This window comes from Megascapheus bottae, chromosome 17 (genome assembly GCF_031878675.1).
Source record: "Megascapheus bottae isolate mThoBot1 chromosome 17, mThoBot2.hap1, whole genome shotgun sequence".
NCBI lineage: Eukaryota > Metazoa > Chordata > Mammalia > Rodentia > Geomyidae > Megascapheus > Megascapheus bottae.
The window spans coordinates 16,550,086-16,571,515 of NC_143525.1; the positions used below are offsets into that span (position 1 = coordinate 16,550,086).

Below are 21,430 nucleotides of genomic sequence, written 5' to 3' on the forward strand. Positions count from 1 at the left end.
AGGGTAAAAGATAAAACTCAGATAAAATTCATGAGGTATATCCTAACATTTTAGAAACTTCTGAGAGAAGAAAATAAATTTGGAACTTGACTATCCCTTTCAAAATTTGGTCTTTTGCAGAAAAATGATATGTATAATTTGCTGTCCTAGATTCAGTCATCACAGTACTATTTGCAGGATATCTTGACTATATGATTTTCCTAAATATAGCAGTCAACTGTTAATCTCCTCGTTAGATCAGAAGTAACCAAGGAACATGACTTATTAGGTCTTAATAATTTTCATAAGACTAGAAATTCTAGTGTTCAAAGTAACCATTTTCTGTGAGTTTGTTATATTAAGCAACTACCATTTAGCTTTATTATTATTTTATCTACATAAAGCTAAATAGTAAAACATTTCTATTATTTGTTACTTATCAACTTGGTACTAAAAGTATAATAAACAGCATTTTCTTCTAAGAAATGTGAAAATGAAGTATCAAAAATATGAAAACAAAGTAATGTATCTACTACCTGGCGAATGTAACTGTAACCCCTCTATACATTAACCAAACAATAAACATAAATTTAAAAAATATGAAAGCAATGAAATAACTTCATATAATTTATACTGTCATACATATACTTATATATTAACTTTATTACATGCTACTTTATATTTTTAAGGTGTTTTACAGCTTACAAAGCATTTTCACATTAAAAAAATTAACCCTTGAAACAATCCTCTAAGGTGTTATTTTTATTTAAATTGTCTTTCTTTCTTTGTTTCTTTGTTTCTTTCTTTCTTTTCTTTTCTTATTTTTTTTTCCAGTCCTAGGCTTGAGCTCAGGCCCTAAGCACTGTTCTTGAACTTTTTCAAGGCTAGAGCTCTACCACTTGAGCCTCAGCACCACTTCTGGCTTTTTTCTATGTACATGGCACCAAGGAATAGAACCCCAGTCTTTGTGCATGCTAAGCAAGCACTCTACCACTAGGCCAAACTCCCCGCCCCTAAGGTGTTATTTTTTTTTTTTGTTACACTAGAATATTATGGTGTAGCTGTTAAAACAAAAAGTAAAAAGCTGTCTGAATCATTTCATTACTTTCTAGCATGTGAACTCTCTCTCTCTCTCTCTCTCTCTCTCTCTCTCTCTCTCTCTCTCTCTCTCTCTCTCCTTCCCTCCCTCCCTCCCTCCCTCCCTCCCTCCCTCCCTCCCTCTCTCTCTCTCTCTCTCTCTCTCTCTCTCTCTCTCTCTCTCTCTCTCTTTTGGCCAGTCCTGAGGCTTGAACTTAGGGCCTGAGCACTGTCCTTGGGCTTTCTCAGTGCTAGAGCTTTACCACTTGAGGCACAGCACCACTTATAGCTTTTTCTGTGTATGGGTACTGAGGAATTGAACCCAGGTCTTCGTGCATACTAGGCAAGCATTCTACCACTAGGCCAAACTCCCGGGCCCAGTGATTACATTTTCTTAATTGAATATTGAAATATGAGTTAATACTATTAGATGGGACTAATAATTAGTATACCTTAAAGATGTAATAACTGTCAGTTCTTATTACCTACAAAAAAACATCCCAGGCTCAGAGAGACTAAGTGACATCCCTCAATTTAAAAATGGTGGGTGGTAGATCTGAAACTAAAATATGTGTTCCCTACTTGCAGGTTCAATGGTTTTTCCATTATGCTGTAGTTTGTTAACAATTCCATGTTACTTATATAAGATCCTTTTATTCTATAAGCAAGGCATATTCCATAGAAATCACCATAACATGAAGAACCACAAAAAGAGGAAGCACAAATTTTACACAAATTTTTGTGAAAGGAGTCTGGTAAACACTCAGTCAATCATGTTACTTGGTGGTTATTAGTCATATATTTCAATCTGTTATGAATGTCAAAAGATGGAAAAGTAAAATAAATGTCTTATTTGCATCAATATTTATATAACCTTTAGCATGTGATTTTCAAATTTTTTTTAAAGGTGATCAGGCCTGCCAGTGGGAAGATTCTATTCCTGTAAAACATACAAAGAAAAAATCTCACAACTAAATCTGTAATATGCTATCAGGTGATAATAAGAGCTCTTAAGAGAATAATGCACAGGGACATCAGGATGAGTGTTATTAGATAGAGTCATTAAGGAAGACCTTCTGAGGCAGAAATATGAAAAAGATTGCTGAGTGAAATGAGACAGTTAATTATGCATGAAGAGCATGCCAATACGAATAAACATGTTTTATGTTCAAGGAGTAACAAGATGCCAGAATGGGTGGAGAGCAGTTGGTAAATGTGAAAGTGATGAGAGTTACCAAGGGAGAGATCAGATAGTGCCTTTCTTGGTTGTAGTTGTGGGGCCTGAACTCTGGGCTTTGGCTCTGTCCCTGAGCTCTTTAGCTCAAGGCTACAACCCTAGCCCCTGGAGCCACAGCACCACTTCCAGTTTTCTGGTAGTTCACTGAAGATAAGAGTCTTAGTTCTTTAGTGCCCAGGGCTGGTTTTGAACCTTGATCCTCAGCTTCCTGAGTAGCTAGGATTACAGGTGTGAGCCACTGCCTCAGTTAAGACTTTAGATTTTATTAAGTGGTAAGACTAGAGGTAATTAGGAGCTAAGACAGCATTTACAGAATTAACAATGGTTCAGAATCGTAAGCATCTGAATTTCAAGTATCTAAATTTTATAAAAACTTCATAGGTGCTTCTAGCAAAACCAGTGACCTAAGGAGTGAGAATAAAAATAAGAGATATAGGGCCTGGAGTTTGGTCCAATGGTAGAAGGCTTGCCTACTATGCAAGAAGACACACCAGGTTCAATTCCTTGGTACCACATATATAGAAAAAAGTCAGGAGTGGTACTGTGGTTCAAGTGATAGAGCTCCAGTCTTTTTTTGGGGGGGAGGGGCAGTCATGGGGCTTGAACTCTGAACTCTGGCCTAGGCATAGTCCAGGAGCTTTTCAGCTCAAGGCTATCATCCTACTCCTGGGCCTTGGTGCTGTCCCTGAGCTCTAAAGCTCAAGGTTACCGCCTTAACCTTGAGCCACAGCCCCACTTCATGTTTTCTAGTGATTAATTGGAGATAAGAGTCTCTTGGCTTTGTATTACCTGGCATAGAGCTTTTTCAGTATTGAGAAAGCCTAAAGATGGTGCTCAGGCCCTGAGTTCAAGTCCCAGGACTGGCAAAAATAAATAAATAAACAAGTAAATAAATAAATACTATTTAAAGACAGGTATGTATATTGAAATTATCCCTATAGAATTAATTATGATATAACTAATACATGGCATGAAACTTTCACAAATGTTTATTAAACAGTCAGTTTGAAATTCATTTTGTCTTTTATTGAATGAAATACAACAAGACTTTTATGCTAATAAGATCACACAAATGAATCAGATTCTTAGCAATTTCTTTGCTACCCTTAAAAAACAGAAAACAGCCCCCAAAAGAAAACTAAAACGTAATTTTAATCATTAATGTTTTACAACTTTTTAGACCACTCATTTTTTATGTTTTCTACTTTTCTAATATATACATTTTAAATTTTTAGGTAAATCCTTATAGTCTATACATTTGGCTGTGTTTATTTTTCTTTAAAATATTGGATTTCTGGGGCCGGGAGTTTGGCCTAGTGGTAGAGTGCTTGCCTAGCATGCACGAAGACCTGGGTTCGATTCCTCGGTACCACATGCATAGAAAAAACAATATTGGATTTCTTGTGATATCACGATGTTTAGGATTGTATTAGTTGCTATTAAATATATGAGAATTACTATTTTTTGGGTGGTACTCGGGCTGGAGCTCATGGTCTTGTGCTTGTTAGGCATGCTACTGCCTAGCCATAAGCCATCTATATTAGGTTTCCATAGTAGCTAGGATAAAAGGTGTGGTCAGATCTCAGTTGGGCAGGGCTGCTGTAAACATGTTTTTTTGGTTGGTTTGTAATGGGGCTTGCATTCTGGGCCTGGGTGCTGCCCTTGAGCTCTTCAGTTCAAGGCTATGGCTCTACCACCTAAGCCACAGTGCCACTGCTACTTCCAGTTTTCTGGTGGTTATTTAAAGATAAGAGTCTCCTGGGCTTTTTTTTTTTTTGCGGGGCGGGGGGGAGTCATGGGGCTTGAACCCTGGCCTGGGTGCTGGGTGATATCCCTGAGCTCTTCAGCTCAAGGTTATCAGCCTATCCTTGAGCCACAACCACACTTTTCTAGTGTTTAATTGGAGATAAGAGTCTCTCAGCTTTGGAGCTTTGGACTTTACATTGCCCTGGCTGGTTTTGAACTGTGATCCTCAGATCTCAGCCTCCTGAGTAGCTAGGATTACAGGCGTGAGCCCCCACGTCCACCCTGCATTCTCCCTGACTTTTGTGTGCCCAGGCTGGCTTTGACTCATGATCCTCAGATCTCAGTTGCTGAGTAGCTAGGATTACAGGTGTGAACCACAGGCATCCAGCCTGCTGTAAACTTTTTTTGGTCTGGGCTGGCCCTGAACCATAATTCTCTTAATTTTACCTTCCCAATTAGATAGTATTTAAAGTATAAAGTACTGGGTGCCCAGTTACATTTGGGCTTTTTTTTTCTCTCCAGTATGGAGGTTTGAACTTAGAAATTCATATTTAGCTAGCATTCTACCATTTGACCTATGCCTCCAACCCTGTTACTTACTAATTATTTTAGAAGAAAGTCTTATGGACTTTTCTATCCAGATTGGCCCCAAGTTGTGAACCTCTGGATCACAATTTCCTAAATCATTAGTGCTCCATTATTTGAAGTTTTTTTTTTTTTTTTTTTTTTTTTTTTTGCCAGTCTTGGGCTTGGGCTCAGGGCTTGAGCACTGTCCTTGGACTTTCTCAAGGCTAGAGAGCTCTACCACTTGAGCCTCAGCACCACTTCCAGCTTTTTTCTATGTATGTGGTACCGAGGATTCGAACCCTGGTATTCGTGCTAGGCAAGCATCTACCACTAGGCCAAACTCCCGGCCCTATTTGAAGGATTTTAAAAGGTTTCCTTTTAACTTTAAATTTCTAAGTAATCATTTTATATTTAATTCTATTGTAGTGAAAGTAATTTGTATATTTTAAAATCTGTGAAGAATTTCTTATGGCTTCACATTTTAACCAATTTACATGTACTTGGAAATAGTATAATGGCATTATGTCAATTTTGTTGACTGTCTGGTTTGCTTGCTTCCTTATTTATTAATTCTTTTTGGGTTTGAAATCCAACAATATGTAAAAAGACAGTAATAAACTGAAGAAATACAGTGACTATAGAAAATGAAGTTATATTTCAAACCTCAGACTTTGTTAAACAATTGGAACTGTTCCTTTCAGAATGAATACACAGATCTGGGAATGTGGCTTAGTGGTAGGCTTGCCTAGCATTTATGAAGCCCTGTATTTGACTCCTTAGTACCACACACACACAGAAAAAGCTGGAAGTGGTGCTGTGGCTTACGTGGTATAGTCCTAGCTTTGAGCACAGAGAGGCTCAGGGACAGAGCCCAGGCCCTGAGTTGAAGCCCCAGGTCTGGAAAAAAAATAAGTAAAATAAAAATTCAAAAAAGAAAAAAATGAACACATACAAGCACACATTTTTTTCTTCTCCTGATATAAGAAGCCAATTTACACTGCATCTCATAAAGTTGACAGCAAGCAAATTTTACCTGATTTTCATCCTGTACCTCCATGCCGTACTGGTCCCCTGGCTGAACCTCTGCGACTTTCTCTCCAAGGAGGAAACCCAGGCGCGTCATGAGTGTGTTTGCAGCCTCATCTACAGATGGAGGGGGGCCAAGTTCTTGCTCAGCATCATCTATAACAAAAAGGCAGGGCAAAACATGAATCTTTCACACTACAATGCTCTGGTCTTTGCCTAGGCTTATATTGTTTGCTCATTTCTTCAACTTTCACATTGAGAACCCAAAATTATAAATTACAGTCTCTGTGCAGCTAGTCTCACTTTTAAAGACTATAATTTGATATACAGTTTACTGCGATTATCCTCAATTTATCTGAGGATAGTTTTGTTTTGTTTTGTTGGTCATAGGGCTTGAACTTTGGGCCTGGGCGCTTGTCCCTGAGCTCTTCAGCTCAAGGCTAGTGCTTTACCACTTAAGCCACAGCTCTACTTCTGATTTTCTGGTGGTTATTTGGAGATAAGAGTCTCATGGACTTTCTGCTGGGCTTGCTTTGAACCGAGTTCCTCAGATCTCAGCCTCCTGAGTAGCTAGGATTACACAGATGTTAGCCAACATAGTCCAGCAATTTTTTTTTATTGAACAGAAAGAAGTTCATATTTCTTTGGTAACTGCCTTCCTAGCATAGTCCTAGTTCTGGCATCTAGTTCCTAGTCATAATTACTTCATTCAGGTTCTTTTATCATGATTTTTTCTTTTTAACATTTTATATAGTCAGTTTGTATTTTGAAATAATTTCAAATTTATTAAGAAGTTTCAAGAACAGTACAAAGAATACTTTTTCTTAGCCATTTCAAAGTTACAGATACCTCACCCCCTCAGATGGTATGCATTTCTAAGATATTCTCTTACATAAACTACACTACCAGCAAAGAATGAGGAAACTAACATTTCATGTATCTACAATCTCTTTTACAGACCTCATTTAAGTTTGAATGTTTGCTCAGTAATGCCTTTTTATAGAAAAAGAATGCAACATCCCAAAACCAGACAGATATTCTTCAAAGAAAGAGAATTATAGACCCATTTCTTTGATGAATATTGATGCAAAACTTCTCAACAAAATACTGGCCAACCATTTTCAGAAACTCATCAAAAAAAATTATACACTATGATCAAGTAGGATTCATCACAGGAATGCAAAGCTGGTTCAACATACGCAAATCAATTAATATAATTCAACACATCAACAGGAGCAAGGACAAGAATCACATGATTGTCTCAATAGATGCAGAAAAGGCATTTGACAAGATTCAACACCCCTTTATGCTAAAAGCTCTGGAGAAGCTAGGAATCTATGGAACTTTCCTCTACATAATAAAGGCTGTGTATGACAAACCCACAGCTAGCATTACACTTAATGGTGAAAAGCTAAAGCCATTTCCTCTAAAATCAAGAATGAGACAAGGATGCCCACTTTCTCCACTCCTCATTAACACAGTATTAGAATTCCTAGCCAAAGCAATAAGGCAAGAAGCAAGCATAAGGGGGACCCAAATAGGGAAAGAGGAAGTGAAACTTTCCCTCTTGGCAGATGACATGATTCTGTATTTAAAGAATCCTACAAGACTCCACTTCCAAGCTGCTTGAGCTGATTCAAAACTTGGGCAAGGTAGCAGGGTATAAAATTAACCCTCAAAAATCAACTGCCTTCCTATATGCCAACAATGAGAGGAACGAGGCAACAATCAGGAAAGCAACTCCTTTTGCAATCGCCTCAAAGAAAATAAAGTACCTAGGAACTAACTTAACTAAGAATGTAAAGGACCTTTTTGATGAAAACTTTAAAACCCTGAAAAAGAAAATTAAAGAAGAACGGAGGAAATGGAAAAACCTCCCATGCTCCTGGATTGGAAGAATGAACATTGTAAAAATGGCAATCTTGCCAAGGGCTATCTACAAATTCAATGTAATACCCATCAATATCCCAATGTCATTCTTTAAAGAAATAGGAGAGGCAATCTAAAATTTCATATGGAATAATAAAAGACAACGTATAGCAAAAACACTTCTTAGCAGAAAGAACAACTCAGGAGGAATTTCAATACCAAACTTTAGACTCTATTACGGAGCTACAGTGACCAAAACAGCTTGGTACTGGCACAAGAACAGGCCTGAAGACCAATGGAATAGAACTGAGGACCCAGATATTAACCCACAGACCTATAACCACCTAATCTTTGATAAGGGAGCCAAAAAAATAGAATGGAAGAAAGGCAGACTCTTCAACAAGTGGTGCTGGCAGAACTGGTTAAGCACCTGCAGAAAACTAAACTTGGATCCTTCTTTGTCACTCTGTACCAGGATTAACTCCAAATGGATCAAAGACCTGGACGTAAATGCAGATACACTGAAAACTTTACAAGAAGAAATAGGAGATACACGAGGGCTCCTTGGCACAGGTTGAAACTTTCTTAATAAGAAACAAGAAATCACAGAAAGTCTGGATAAGTGGGACTGCATTAAACTGCATTAACTGTATGGCAAAGGACATAGCTAGCAAATTAACTAGAAAGCCTACAGAGTGGGAGAAGATCTTCACTAACCATACAACGGACAAAGGCCTCATATCTAAAATACATCAACAGCTCAAAAAATTGAATCACTCCAAAACTAATCTTCAAAGAAAGAACCATCCCATTAAAAGATGGGCCAAAGACTTAAAGAGAGTCTTCTCTGAAGAGGAAATAAAAATGGCCTATGGACACAAAGAAATGCTCGACATATCTAGCCATAAAAAAATGCATATCAAAACAACTCTAAGATTCCACCTCACTCCAGTTAGAATGGCCAGGATCAAGACATTTAATAACAACAGATGCTGGAGGGGATGTGGCCAGGAGGGATCACTACTTACACTGTTGGTAGGAGTGCAAACTCCTTCAATCAGTATGGCAGTTCCTCAAAAGACTAAACATAGAACTCCCCTATGACCCAGCAATCCCACTACTTGGCATTTACCCAATCATCCAGAAACAAGGACATACTAAATCCACTACCACAATGATGTTCACTGTAGCACTATTTACCCTAGTAAAGATATGGAACCAACCCAGATGCTCCTCAGATGATAAGTGGATCAACAAGATGTGGTATTAATACACAATGGAATTCTATGCTGCTGTCAGAAAGAACATCGCCCCATTTGTAAGGAAATGAAAAGACTTAGAAAAAATCATATTAAGTGAAGTAAGCCAGACTCAAAGGAACATAGGCTCAATGGTTTCCCTCATTTGTCATAATCAGTAGAAACCTTGGGCTCTCCTAGCAGAGATTTACAATAGAGCAAAACCTAGACACATAAGGCCATACAGTGTGACCCTAAATGAAAAGACCTCTAAGATATAAAAACAAAAGCCATATAATGAGTGATTGTTGTCCTTAATGTACTATGTTATCTCTCATCTCTTTTGCTGTCCTTTGGTTATCTCATATTGTTACAGTATTTCACCTTGTTATCTGATGTATTGTATATATGCATATTTGGTTATTTGAAATCGGATAGGGAAGGGGGGGAAAACAAGATGAGGGGTAGGGATGGGGGGGAGGGAAATGGGGACCAAGACATGAGAAAGGGTATCAATGTTTGTGAAGTAATGCACCTTCTATTTGGTGAATATAATGTAACCCTTCTATTAATTACAATAAAATATATATGGGAAAAAAAGAAAAAGAATGCAATTGAGGCTTATACAATTCCCTTAGTAATTAGTTTTCCTCATCTCATTTAATTTGTAATGAGTCTGTTTTTCATATATTTTTATTGTAATTAATAGAAGGGTTACATTATATTTGCCAGACAGAAGGTGCATTAATTCACATACATTGATACCCTTTCTCATGTCTTGGTCCCTATTTCCCTCCCCGCACCCCCACCCCTCATCTTGTTTTCCCCCCTTCCCTTTCCAATTTCAAATAACCAAATACAAATATATCCAATATATCAGTTAACAAAGTGAGATACTGTAACAATATGAGATAACCAAGGGACAGCAAAAGAGATGAGAGATGATTCTTTAGTCTTAATTTTCATGACCTTGACACTTCCAAGTATTATAGTCCAGTGGTTTTGTAAAATAAGAATTTACTTCTTGATTTGATTTATATGAATATATATTCATGTATATATACATTTTAAGCAGAAGCATCACAAAAGTACTACTGTGTTAAATGTTATCAATTAGTTTTGTTAGTGTCTATAAGATTTTTTTCAGTTAAAATCACACTTTATCTTTTTGTAATTACTAAAATAAGGGAATCTGAAATTATGTAAATGTTTCATTCGTCAACATATACATACACATATGTAACAAAATTTTTCCCGGTAGCCGTTTTAAGTTAGCATTTAGTTTGTATATTCATAATGCTGTATAACATTTGCCACCATTCATTTTCAGAACTTTTTTCATCAGCCCCAAGAAAAAATTGTACCTATTAAAATAACTTTTACATGTGTTCCTTTTATCATCTCCTAGTGACTGCTATTCTACTTTCTGATTTTGCATAAGTATCTATTCTAAGAACCACCTATAAATGGAAACATACAATATTTGCCCTTTTGTGTATAGCTTACTCACTGAGCATAATGATTTCAAGATTCATTATATTATCATTCACACACAGAATCCATTATTCTTAACATGTTTCTTGAGTTGATCACTATAATAATTTTCCTAAATCCAGTTTTTATCTTCATCTCTTATGTAAAAGAACAAAAAATCCAACCTGGTGCTTGTGCATGTAACCTTAGCCATTCAACAGATTTGAAGCTAGCTGAGGTAGAAAAGTGTATGAGATGCCAACTCCAAAATAACCAGCGAAAAGTCAAAATGGAGGTTTGCCTCAAGTGGTAAAATATGTAAACAAGCTATGTGAGGATGGGGTCCTGAGTTTAAACCCAAGAACCACACAACAAACAAAGAAGAACAAGTAATTCAATTAATAAATTGGCAAATGAGAATAGGAGTTCTCAGAAGTATAAACAGCCAATAAATACCTGAAGAAATATTTGATATACTTAGTTAAAGGAAATGTAAATGAAAATGATACTGAGATTCCATCGCACCACAGTCAGAATAGTAATCATCAAGAAAATAACAAATAAATCTGAAAAGGTGTGGTAAAAAAGAAATCCTCATATACTGTTGGTGGAAATGCAAATCACTCCAGACACTATGGAGATTCTTCAAGAAACTAAGTAGAACCACCATAAGATCCTTCTATTTTACTCTTGTACATATATCCCAAGAATGTATATCAGCAAGAGAGATACTTGCCACACTCATGTTTATAGCAGTACTACTTAAAATAGCTAAGATACAGACCTGCCTAAGTACCTCCCAAATAGACTACCAGATAAAAAATGTAGTACATACATACCATAGACTATTATTTAGCCATAAAGAATAATAAAATTTTTTGTTGGAAAATGGATAGAACTGGAGAGCACATATGTTAAATGAGATAAGCCAAGCTCAGAAATACTAATGTACAATCAAGACCAAAAAAAGCAGTATGACATGATTGTAAAAGAACCAGGGGGTAGGAGTGTGGCTCAGTTGGTAGAGTATCAGCCAGTGAGCAAAAGTATCATATCAAGAGTTCAACTCCCAGCCTTAAAACAAAAAAAAGGAGGACCATTGGGGGAGGAAGATGTGCATAAAAGAAGAGAGAATAAATGGGGAAGGTAAACATTATAAAAGAAGTAATAGGGCTAAGGAGGGAAACTAAGAAAGTAATACAGAGGGGCTGAATTTGATCAAAGCACATTGTACGTACGTACGTATGTATGTATGTATGTATGTATGCAAATATAATGCAATCTTTTTGGACCATGAATTTATGCTAATGAAAAAGCAATGTTAAAAAAGTTATAAAATTTTCTCAATGTAGTTAAATACGTCCTTTTAACTTAGTAAGCATTGTTATAATGCCATATGGTTTTATACCAAACTACAAATCTTATTATTTTAAGATATTTAGTATCCATTTTTAAACCATTTTTAATTCCATTTAAATTTCAGAACTAGGTTGTAAGTGAAGCTATATTTTTTTTGGGGGGGGAGAATGTACTGAATAGGCAAAACTGCTATGTTAATAATATTCAATCTTACAGCCTATCAGTATGATAGTCTGTGTGCTTGTATCTTCGTTGTCTTAACATTTTATAGTAGTCTTTAGTGTCCAAGTCTTGTTCAAATTTTGTTAAATTTATCCTTAAATATTATGGGGTTTTGGATCCTACTTTACATTGCTCACTTATATGACTCAAAAATTCTGCTTTATACTTACTACGTTCATAACATAAAAGGAATAAAATACAATATAACTGATAATATGAGGAAGGAGAAAAAGACTCCACTGACAGGTGAAGGCAAAATCATACACAAGATTTTATTTATAAGCACAAAATTTTGGCAAAATAAAAATATGCTGAATTATTTAAGATTAAAGATAACCTTGATATGTTTTCAGAAACATAAAAAATGACAGGGAGAAAATGAAACCATCTGTTTTCTTGAGATAGGGTCTTTCTCATTTTTTCTTTTTTTGAGACAGGGTTTTGTTAGGTATCTTAAACTAATCTGCAATTTACTTTGTAGTCTGGTATTGAACTTTTGGTCTTCCTGCCTCAGCCTCTAGAATGGTGCTAGAAGTATGAGAGTATATTATCACTTCTAACTCCAAATGAATCTTTCTTTAGTTGAAATTGTAATGACTAAATAGGTGCTAGAGAAAAAGAGCTTTCAAGTAGATTAATATAATGTCTTATTTTCATAAAGTAGCTTTTACCTCTACTATAGTATGAACAATGCTGAAAAATCCAAGTGAAAATCTTTTTTTATATAATTTTATTGTAATTAATAGAAGGGTTAAATTATATTCATCAGATAGAAGGTGCATTATTTCACATACATTGATACCCTTTCCCATGTCTTGGTCCCCATTTCTCTCCCCCCCCATCTCCACCTCTCATCTTGTTTTCCCCCTTCCCTATCCAATTTCAAATAACCAAATACACATTTATCCAATATATCAGATAACAAAGTGAAATACTGTAACAATATAAGATAACTAAAGGACAGCAAAAGAGATGAGAGATAACATAGTACATTAAGGACAACAATCACTCATTATATGGCTTTTGTTTTTATATCTTAGAAGTCTTTTCATTTAGGGTCACACTGTATGGCCTTATGTATCTAGGTTTTGCTCTATTGTAAATCTCTGCTAGGAGAGCCCAAGGTTTCTACTGATTATGACAAATGAGGGAAACCATTGAGCCTATGTTCCTTTGAGTCTGGCTTACTTCACTTAATATGATTTTTTCTAAGTCTTTTCATTTCCTAACAAATGGGGCGATGTTCTTTCTGACAGCAGCATAGAATTCCATTGTGTATTAATACCACATCTTGTTGATCCACTCATCAACTGAGAGACATCTGGGTTGGTTCCATATCTTTGGTATGGTAAATAGTGTTGCAATGAACATTGCTGTGCTAGTGGACTTAGTATACCCTTGTTTCTGGATGGTTGGGTAAATGCCAAGTAGTGGGATTGCTGGGTCATAGGGGAGTTCTATGTTTAGTCTTTTGAGGAACTGCCATACTGACTGAAGGAGTTTGCACTCCTACCAACAGTGTAGTAGTGATCCCTCCTGGCCACATCTCCTCCAGCATCTGTTGTTATTAGATTTTTTGATCCTGGCCATTCTAACTGGAGTGAGGTGGAATTTTAGAGTTATTTTGATTTGCATTTCTTTTATGGCCAGATATGTCGAACATTTCTTCATGTGTCTATAGGCCATTTTTGTTTCTTCTTCAGAGAAGGGTCTCTTTAAATCCAAGTGAAAATCTTTTACAGATATAAAATATACTAAAATATGAACATGTGCCAATAACTAGCATATACTCTTCCATTCCTGTATTTTAAATACATTTTGTTGTCACCTTAAATACTACTGAGATATCACTGAAATACTTTTGAAAACCACTGTCATTTTAAAGAGACTTAAAAGGACCATATAAAATGATTTATCTCAATTTCTTCTGTGGATAAAGTCTTATTTTCCTTGGACTAGTTTGTACTTTGTTCCTAAACTTGCAAATGTATTTATAAATAACATAAAACTTTTGATGTGCCTGCCATCAAAACTGAAGTTCATATCTACACTAAAATTTTATACTAAATTTGTATCAAACACTTAAGAAGCAAAACACTACTTCAGTGACATCTGAAAAAAAGTATTTCAATATGAGCTCATTGTAGAAATTTTAGAAAATGCAGAAAAATATAGTGGTGATCATGCTGAAGAAGTAACAGAAACATTTGAAAGTGGTTATTAGCTAAGGATGTATAACTAACTATTTCTCTTTTTTTGCCAAGCATGTGGCATTTATATTATTTGCTTACTCATAGTGACAATCATATGTAATAGGAAAATGAGACTTATTTTTATTACCATTTTGTGTGTGTGTGTATGGGTCATGGGACTTGAATTCTGGGCCTGAGTTCTTCAGCTCAAAGCTCCTGCCCTACCCCTTGAGCTACAGCACCACTGCCCCTTTTCTAGTTATTAATTAGAGATAAAAGAGTCTTTCAGTCTTTTGCCGGGGATACTTTGAACCTTGATCCTCAGATCTCAGCCTCCTGAGAAGCTAGGATTACAGACGTGAGCCACCATGCCCAGCTTTTTATTATCATTTTAGAAAGAAGTTTGTTGTTTTAAGACACAGTCTCATTATATATCCTAGGCTATCTTTGAAAATATGGAGTAGTCCAGATCGGTCCCACACTGAGGATCCTCTTAACCTTAGGTCTGTTGAGCATTAGGATTATAGGTATATGCCATACCCAACTCAAATAATTTTTTTGTTCACAAATATTTTTTTATGTTAAGTTATACATGTACAATGCTAGTAGGTAAGGGAGTCAGAAATTAAACTCACTAGGGGTTGGCAGTTTAGCTGAGAGCTAGAGCACTTGTCTTATTAGCAAGCACAAGACCCTGAGTTCAACTGCCAGCATACACACAAAAAATTTTTTTAAAAGATAAAGACATTAAGCCTAGGTCTAACTCCAAAATCTGAGCTTCCACTTACTAATACATATGATCCAAGGAAGATAAAAGAAATTAAAACCACATGTAATACCACCAACTAGATATAAGGTCTGCTAATATTAGCAATATCTTACCATCCTCCTTTCATTTTCCAACAATCAAAATAATCATTTCCTTCCAGGTAATCAATGATACTATTTATTGTTTTCTCCTAGATATTTTTATGAATGTATATTTTTTATTAAAATGATTTATAAGGATACAGAAATGTCATGTTAAATATAATGTTGCTATGACAGGAAATTAAGGCAAAGAGAGGTTACATAACATGTTTTAGGTCAAAAGACCAATAAGGAAAAAAACCACAATTAAAATACAATAAGACATATCTAACTAAAGATACTTCTATATGTTTAAATATTGTTTCTGATTATTTAGAAGTACTTTACAGATGTAGTAAAGCAGTCCAATGGTGTGACTCCTCTGAACAGCTGGCAAACTATTTAACATAATGAACAGCAGGAAGCTATTTTATATATATATATATATATATATATATATATATATATTTGAGGAAGGGGGAAGAGAGGAGAGGGCTCATGAATAGAGGGAAGAAGAGTAAGCAAAATCAATGTTCATTCTGTATCGTAAGGGTAGAGATGGTATAAGAAAAGATGGGGCAGAATGATGGAAGGGGTGACATTGATCAAGACACACTGTACTCATAATCTGACATGTTAAACCCCTTTGTATGACTACTTAAAGATAATTTTAAAAAGTAGAAACAAAGAAAGGCTATGTTACATGCTCCAAACAACATTATAGCACAGGTAGAATAGTTATAGAGTACAGAACTGACCTATTCCCTTATGATAGGATTGTTCTATTAAACACTGAAGAAGGGTAACCAATGACTTGCAATTCATCTCCGAGATACATTGCTTACTTAAATATCCCCCCATATATTCTGCACGCAACAAATTTGATTTGAAGAATAGTAACTCTTAGTTTGGAACATTAGAGTCTGATGATATGCAGAATGAAGCAATCTATTTACTGGACAATTATTCGGGATCAACAGCTACATACTAGTTTTCCTTTGTAGAACAGATATTAATGATTTGGTCTGGTTTTTAATTCACAATCTCCTTTTACATATATACAACACAGAAAAGACGAGTACAGAGATGCCAAGTACAGAAGAAAAAAAGAAAAATATATATGCCCATGTGCCAGACACAAAACTTCAATTCTTCTAACCAAAAGTATAGACACCAAAAGGTTTATGTTTATTTAACATAAAACCAATGCTTCTATTTTCTTTGAGGCTATTCCAAAAGGAGTTGCTTTCCTGATTGCTGTTTTGCTCCTCTCATTGTTGGTATACAGGAAGGCTGTTGATTTTTGAGGGTTAATTTTATACCCTGCTACCTTGCCAAAGTTTCGAATCAGCTCCAAGCAACTTGGGAGTAGAGTCTATGGGGTTCTGTAAATACACAATTATGTCATCTGCAAAGAGGGAAAGTTTCACTTCCTCTTTCTCTATTGGGATCCCTTTTATATTTGCTTCTTGCCTTGTTCTGGCTAGCAATTCTAATTCTATGTTAAAGAGAAGTGGAGAGAGTGGGCATCCTTGTCCTGTTCTTGATTTTAGTGGAAATGGCTTTAGCTTTTCACCATTAAGTATAATGCTACCTGTGGGTTTGTCATACACCGCCTTATTATACTTAGGAGTGTTCCATGAATTCCTAGTTTCTCCAGAACTTTTAGCATAAATGGGTATTGATCTTGTCAAATGCCTTTTCTGCATCTATTGAGACAATCATGTGATTCGTCTCCTTGCTTCTGTTGATGTGATGAGTTACATTAATTGGTTCAAGGAACCAATAAGGAAAGAAGAGCAAATACCCAAATACCCCTGAGAGCAACATGTGTATATACCCTCTTTTCAGAGAATGGCAGGAAGAGGACTGGACATTTTAGAGGAGAGTAAGTAATTTTTGGAAAAGATGAACAGGCCCACAGAAGAATAAGTGATAGTCTGTGACAAAGTCTGTCTGGGCACAGCATCAACCATCTGTCTCTTTTCCTGTGACACAGTTAATCTTCCCTTGTTGCTGAGATTTTGGTGAGTGAGAACACATGACAACTGAGTTCCCTTTTTGGACAATCTACAATTTAGGCTGATAATGAAACTTCAGAGAAGCTCTTCCTGAACTCGCTTCAGGAGAGTGACAGGGAAGATCGAAGTATAGGTGGGTAGAAGGTCTTCTTTCTGAGGCTGCTTCTAAAGCTTTCCAAATTTATTTGGTTCAAAATATAGGATGCAACATACTGAAGCACCACACTTTGAGGTACCCTTTCCTAACTTCCAATTGTTTGTTTTATGAGCTTATTCATTTGTCTATTGTTAAATTTTGATACTATGTAGAGATAAGTTTCAACCTCCAAGTTATCACTCTATCTGTGAAGAAACTTATTTTCAGAGGGATTAATAACTGTATTATAAAAGAGCAAACCAGCATAAAGTTTCTGTTTTATATCTGTTTCAGATAAGGAAAGCAAAGACTGCATAGCATGGTAATTAACATTTGGTGTCATGTTTTTGTTTCTTCCTAGCTGTTTAAAGATAGTAGATTTAAGCAAAGAATTCATGTTTGTAGAAAATATGCATAAATAATCATATTGATAAGACTGTCTTTAGTGTTTCAGTACAGAAATGAAAAAAACAGCACCTACTTTGCTTCTTGACAATAACAATAGCTACATTAGATTAAGGATATCACATGAGCACTGAAGAAGTGAAATGATCAGGCTTCACATAGTCATTCTGATTTGCAAATCTGAAAAGAGACTCTTGGGGGGGTATAGTTTATTGATGGAGTGCTTGCTGGGTGTGGAAGGAAGTGGAAAGTGAAGGGGGAGAAAGAAGAAGGAAGAAGGACAGAGGAGAGGGACAGAAAGAGGGAGAAGGGAGGGTAGAAAAAAACATCAACTTTACAGGAAATTAGTGCATTCATTTTTCTTCATAACACTAAAATTTGCATGAAGAAATATAAAACACAATAATTCATTATATGAGAAGTGTAACTACACCTCAAAACACAAAAAAGATTCTGTGATACAGTACCACCTAAAAAGCTTTTGTTCCTTTTAGAAACAGAAAAGCTAGTTCCTAATACAAAATCACTACTGATTTAGAATTGTCACCTATAACAGTGGTTGAAGTCCAAGGCTTAACACTCTGAGAGTAAAATCCCCAAGGTCTTTTGATATTTAGAATTGGTTCATAAAAATCAAATGTCCTTTATTTTACTAAGTTTGGTCCACATTTTTGCCCATTGTTTTATTTGCATTGTTACTTTAACAAATCCTATCTGGCTTCAGAGATATAATATACTGGTATTACTAGGCTACTGATATCTTCTTAGAGCTAGAAATCATTTTATTCTACTGACCCCAAATGCTGCAAATGCATAGTGGCTGCATTCAGTGGTTTAACAAAGTTTCAAGAGCAGGAATAAATAAAAGATCTGAAACCAAGTCTTTTAAGGTTGTTCTTTCACTAGTGTTCTGATCTGTATATTCAACCAGAGCTGTGAACATTTCTAACAGAGCTCTATAGACTCATTCTAGAAACAGTGTAAAAGATGTTGCCAGGCAACTCATTTAAGTCTGAAAGAATCTAAACACTGATAATGAGTCTGTCTCTGGCTGCCACACAAGAAGGGTTTTAGTGAAGTCTTACATGTGTTTACAGGCCATTCATGAGAAAAGGTATTTCTAAAACAAAATGCCCAAAAGCAGTCTAATTCAGGAACCTAGTTCTTTCCTAATTCAAGTTTAATGCATCTAATATCACAAGTATTTTCTACAACTATGAAGGGTTAGGAATTAGGCATAATAGGTCATATGCAAAGGCTCCAGTATTGAATAAATATTCCTATTTATGTCTCCCACATTTCTGTCTACACATAGCTGTAACAAAATTTCTTTATTTCAAATCACAGAAATAATCCAATATATCTGCTAAGATTATTTTAATTCTCTTGAAACTTATCTTTGAAATTGTTTAACACTTGCATTATCAATGAAAAATAGGACATTCGGTTAAAAAATGTGTTAAGGAGAATATGGATCATTTGCAAGGACTAACACGCTTTTATGTGTAGGATATATGCAAAACACTGCTTTGCTGGATGGGTCTGATCCAATCCTCCCTCTTCCAAAGCAGACACTTTGCATGCATGCTTACCAGGGCAGTATGCATCCACGTCCAGTTTCTGAGCTGAAGAGAGAGTTGGGGAGCCAAGCTCGGATTCTGGAATTCGTGGGCTCTCAACAAACTTTGCCTTCCTCAGAGGGGCTAAGGGGAGAGGGGGAGAGGGGGAGAGGGGGAGAGGGGGAGAGGGGGAGAGAGAGAGAGAGAGAGAGAGAGAGAGAGAGAGAGAGAGAGAGAGAGAGAGAGAGAGAGAGAGAGAGAGAGAGAGAGAGAGAGAAGGTGGGAGGGGGGAAGAGGGAGAGGGGGGGAGACAGGGGGAGAGAGAGAGCAAGACAGAGAGGCGGGGCAGAAAGAGAGGGAAGGGGAGGGAGAGAGGAAAGAGAGGAGAGAGTGGAAAAGAGAAGAGAAAAAGGAGGAAACAGAAATGGGGAAAAAGGGAAAGAGAGAAACATAGAGGGGTCATAAGTAAGGGGAACAGCAGGCAACAGATGGAAGTACTTAAATGAACGACACACTCTGTCAGACTCAGATCAGGTTACCCTACTTTTTCGTGCCAGAAAAAAAAAATAACTGCATTCTTCATAAAAGAGATGGGTATTTCTAAAAAGTCACCAAAAATGGGAAAAGCTCAAATCTAATATTCAAAACTATGAGCACAAATTTAATTGTCTATAACCTTTAGGCTCTTTTTTCTTTTGGTAAAAAAAAAAACAAACCAAAACCAAAGAACAACAACAAAAAAAACTTCATCTTGGCTTTCTGTGTCATAAAAAAAAAAAAACTAACTAAACAAGAACAGTACTAGGTTTTAAGGTTTTGTTTATAATTTTAATCTAAAAGTTTTCTTTATCCACAAATTAATTTAATATTCAATTCTGATGAATACAAAAAGTGGGATTAAATATGATTAACTACACTCAACCTATGTAGTTTAACAAGAATATCAACCTTACTGCTCTGCGCATCCCTTAATGTAAGAAATAAAAACTGTCAGCAGACTAAAATACTAGTTAGGTTATGGCAATATTAAAGCTATAATTTAATTACAAATTTAATCATAAAATCCATGTAACAGTAATATTCCTTTCATAGATTTCACTCATTATTATAAAATAAATCATAAATTTAGTTTTATTTCGTGAAAATGCACATCAATTTTTTCTTGAGGCAGGATCTCACTGTGTAACCTTCCTTCTCCACCTCAGCCTTCTGAGTGCTGAAATTATAGCTGTGCACCACCAGACCCAGCAGCACATATAATTTTTATTTCCTGATTTGTAGGGGAGATAAATTAAGAAACAATATGTTCAAATATTCTGATAAATATTTTGAAAGTTAAAAATACACTGATGCCTTCAAACAGAGCCTAGAAAGTTTTGGCAGTACTGGAGTTTGAACACAGAGCTTCACATTTCCTAGGCAAGTGCTCTACCACTTGAGACACAACTCCATTCATGTATAAACTTTAATTCACCCTGGCAATAAAGTCTCAGTTCAGTCTGAAAATGATTTGTAAGCATTATATGTTGATACTGTAATTACAGGTATCTAAGTCACAGGAGTGTTTAAGATCATAGAACTTTTTTTTAATCTTAAAAAAAATCTTATTAACCTCTATTAATTATACAAAGGACATCATGATAGTTTCTATCTACATCTCAATTAGATAATTCTTAATAGGTTTCATCATTCTATTTTCACACATTCATATGAAGTATTTTAATCAAACTCATCTCTTTTCCTTCTCTTTCTGCTTTTCTTTTTTTTTTCCTTTGATTTTTTTTTCTTTTCAAAGTGTATTTTGTATTTTATTGTCGGGGTGATGTAAAGAGGGGTTACAGCTTCATTTGTCAGTAATGGGTATATTATTTCTTGAACATTGATACCCCTTCTGATGTTTTTCCTCCCAGTTTCCCTACCCCAACCTCCTCATCAACTCTAAACAGTATCATAATTTTATACTTGGCTTATTGTTTCTTTTTCTTTTTTTTTTTTTTGCCAGTCCTGGGCTTGGGCGCAGGGCCTGAGCACTGTCCTTGGACTTTCTCAAGGCTAGCGCTCTACCACTTGAGCCTCCGCACCACTTCCAGCTTTTTTCTATATATTGGGTACCAAGGAATCGAACCCGGGTCTTTGTGCATGCTAGGCAAGCACTCTACCACTAGGCCAAACTCTCGACCCTGTTTATTTTTCTTATGTGTAGATGCCATGTGATAGTAGAGAATATGTGATATTATCCTTTCACATACATGACTTGGTATAGAACATGGAACTTTTTGTCAAAAGTTTCTACATACTCATCAAAATCCTCATCCATTACTGACCCATGAGATTTTTTTTTTTTGGTCAGTCATGGGTTTGAACTCTGGGCCTGGTTGTTGTCCCTGAGTTCCTCAGCTCAAGCCTACTGCCCTACCCCTTAAGCCACAGAGCCACTTCCAGTTTTCTGGTAGTTAATTGGAAATAAGAGTCTCA

General features: G+C 36.0%; 1 protein-coding gene across 5 annotated transcripts in view; it reads right to left on the reverse strand.

Annotated features, from left to right (window-relative positions):
• Tanc2 (tetratricopeptide repeat, ankyrin repeat and coiled-coil containing 2) overlaps positions 1–21,430 on the reverse strand; it is a 247,578-nt gene that overhangs the window by 124,871 nt on the left and 101,277 nt on the right. For 3 of the 5 annotated variants that reach the window (XM_090349974.1, XM_090349973.1, XM_090349972.1), the window contains exon 5: positions 5,640–5,788. In XM_090349974.1, coding sequence (XP_090206100.1) covers positions 5,640–5,788 — 149 coding nt within the window. Of the gene's footprint in view, positions 1–5,639; positions 5,789–18,988; positions 19,100–21,430 lie in introns of all 5 variants that reach the window. The other 2 variants (XM_090349971.1, XM_090349970.1) reach the window with 1 other exon arrangement.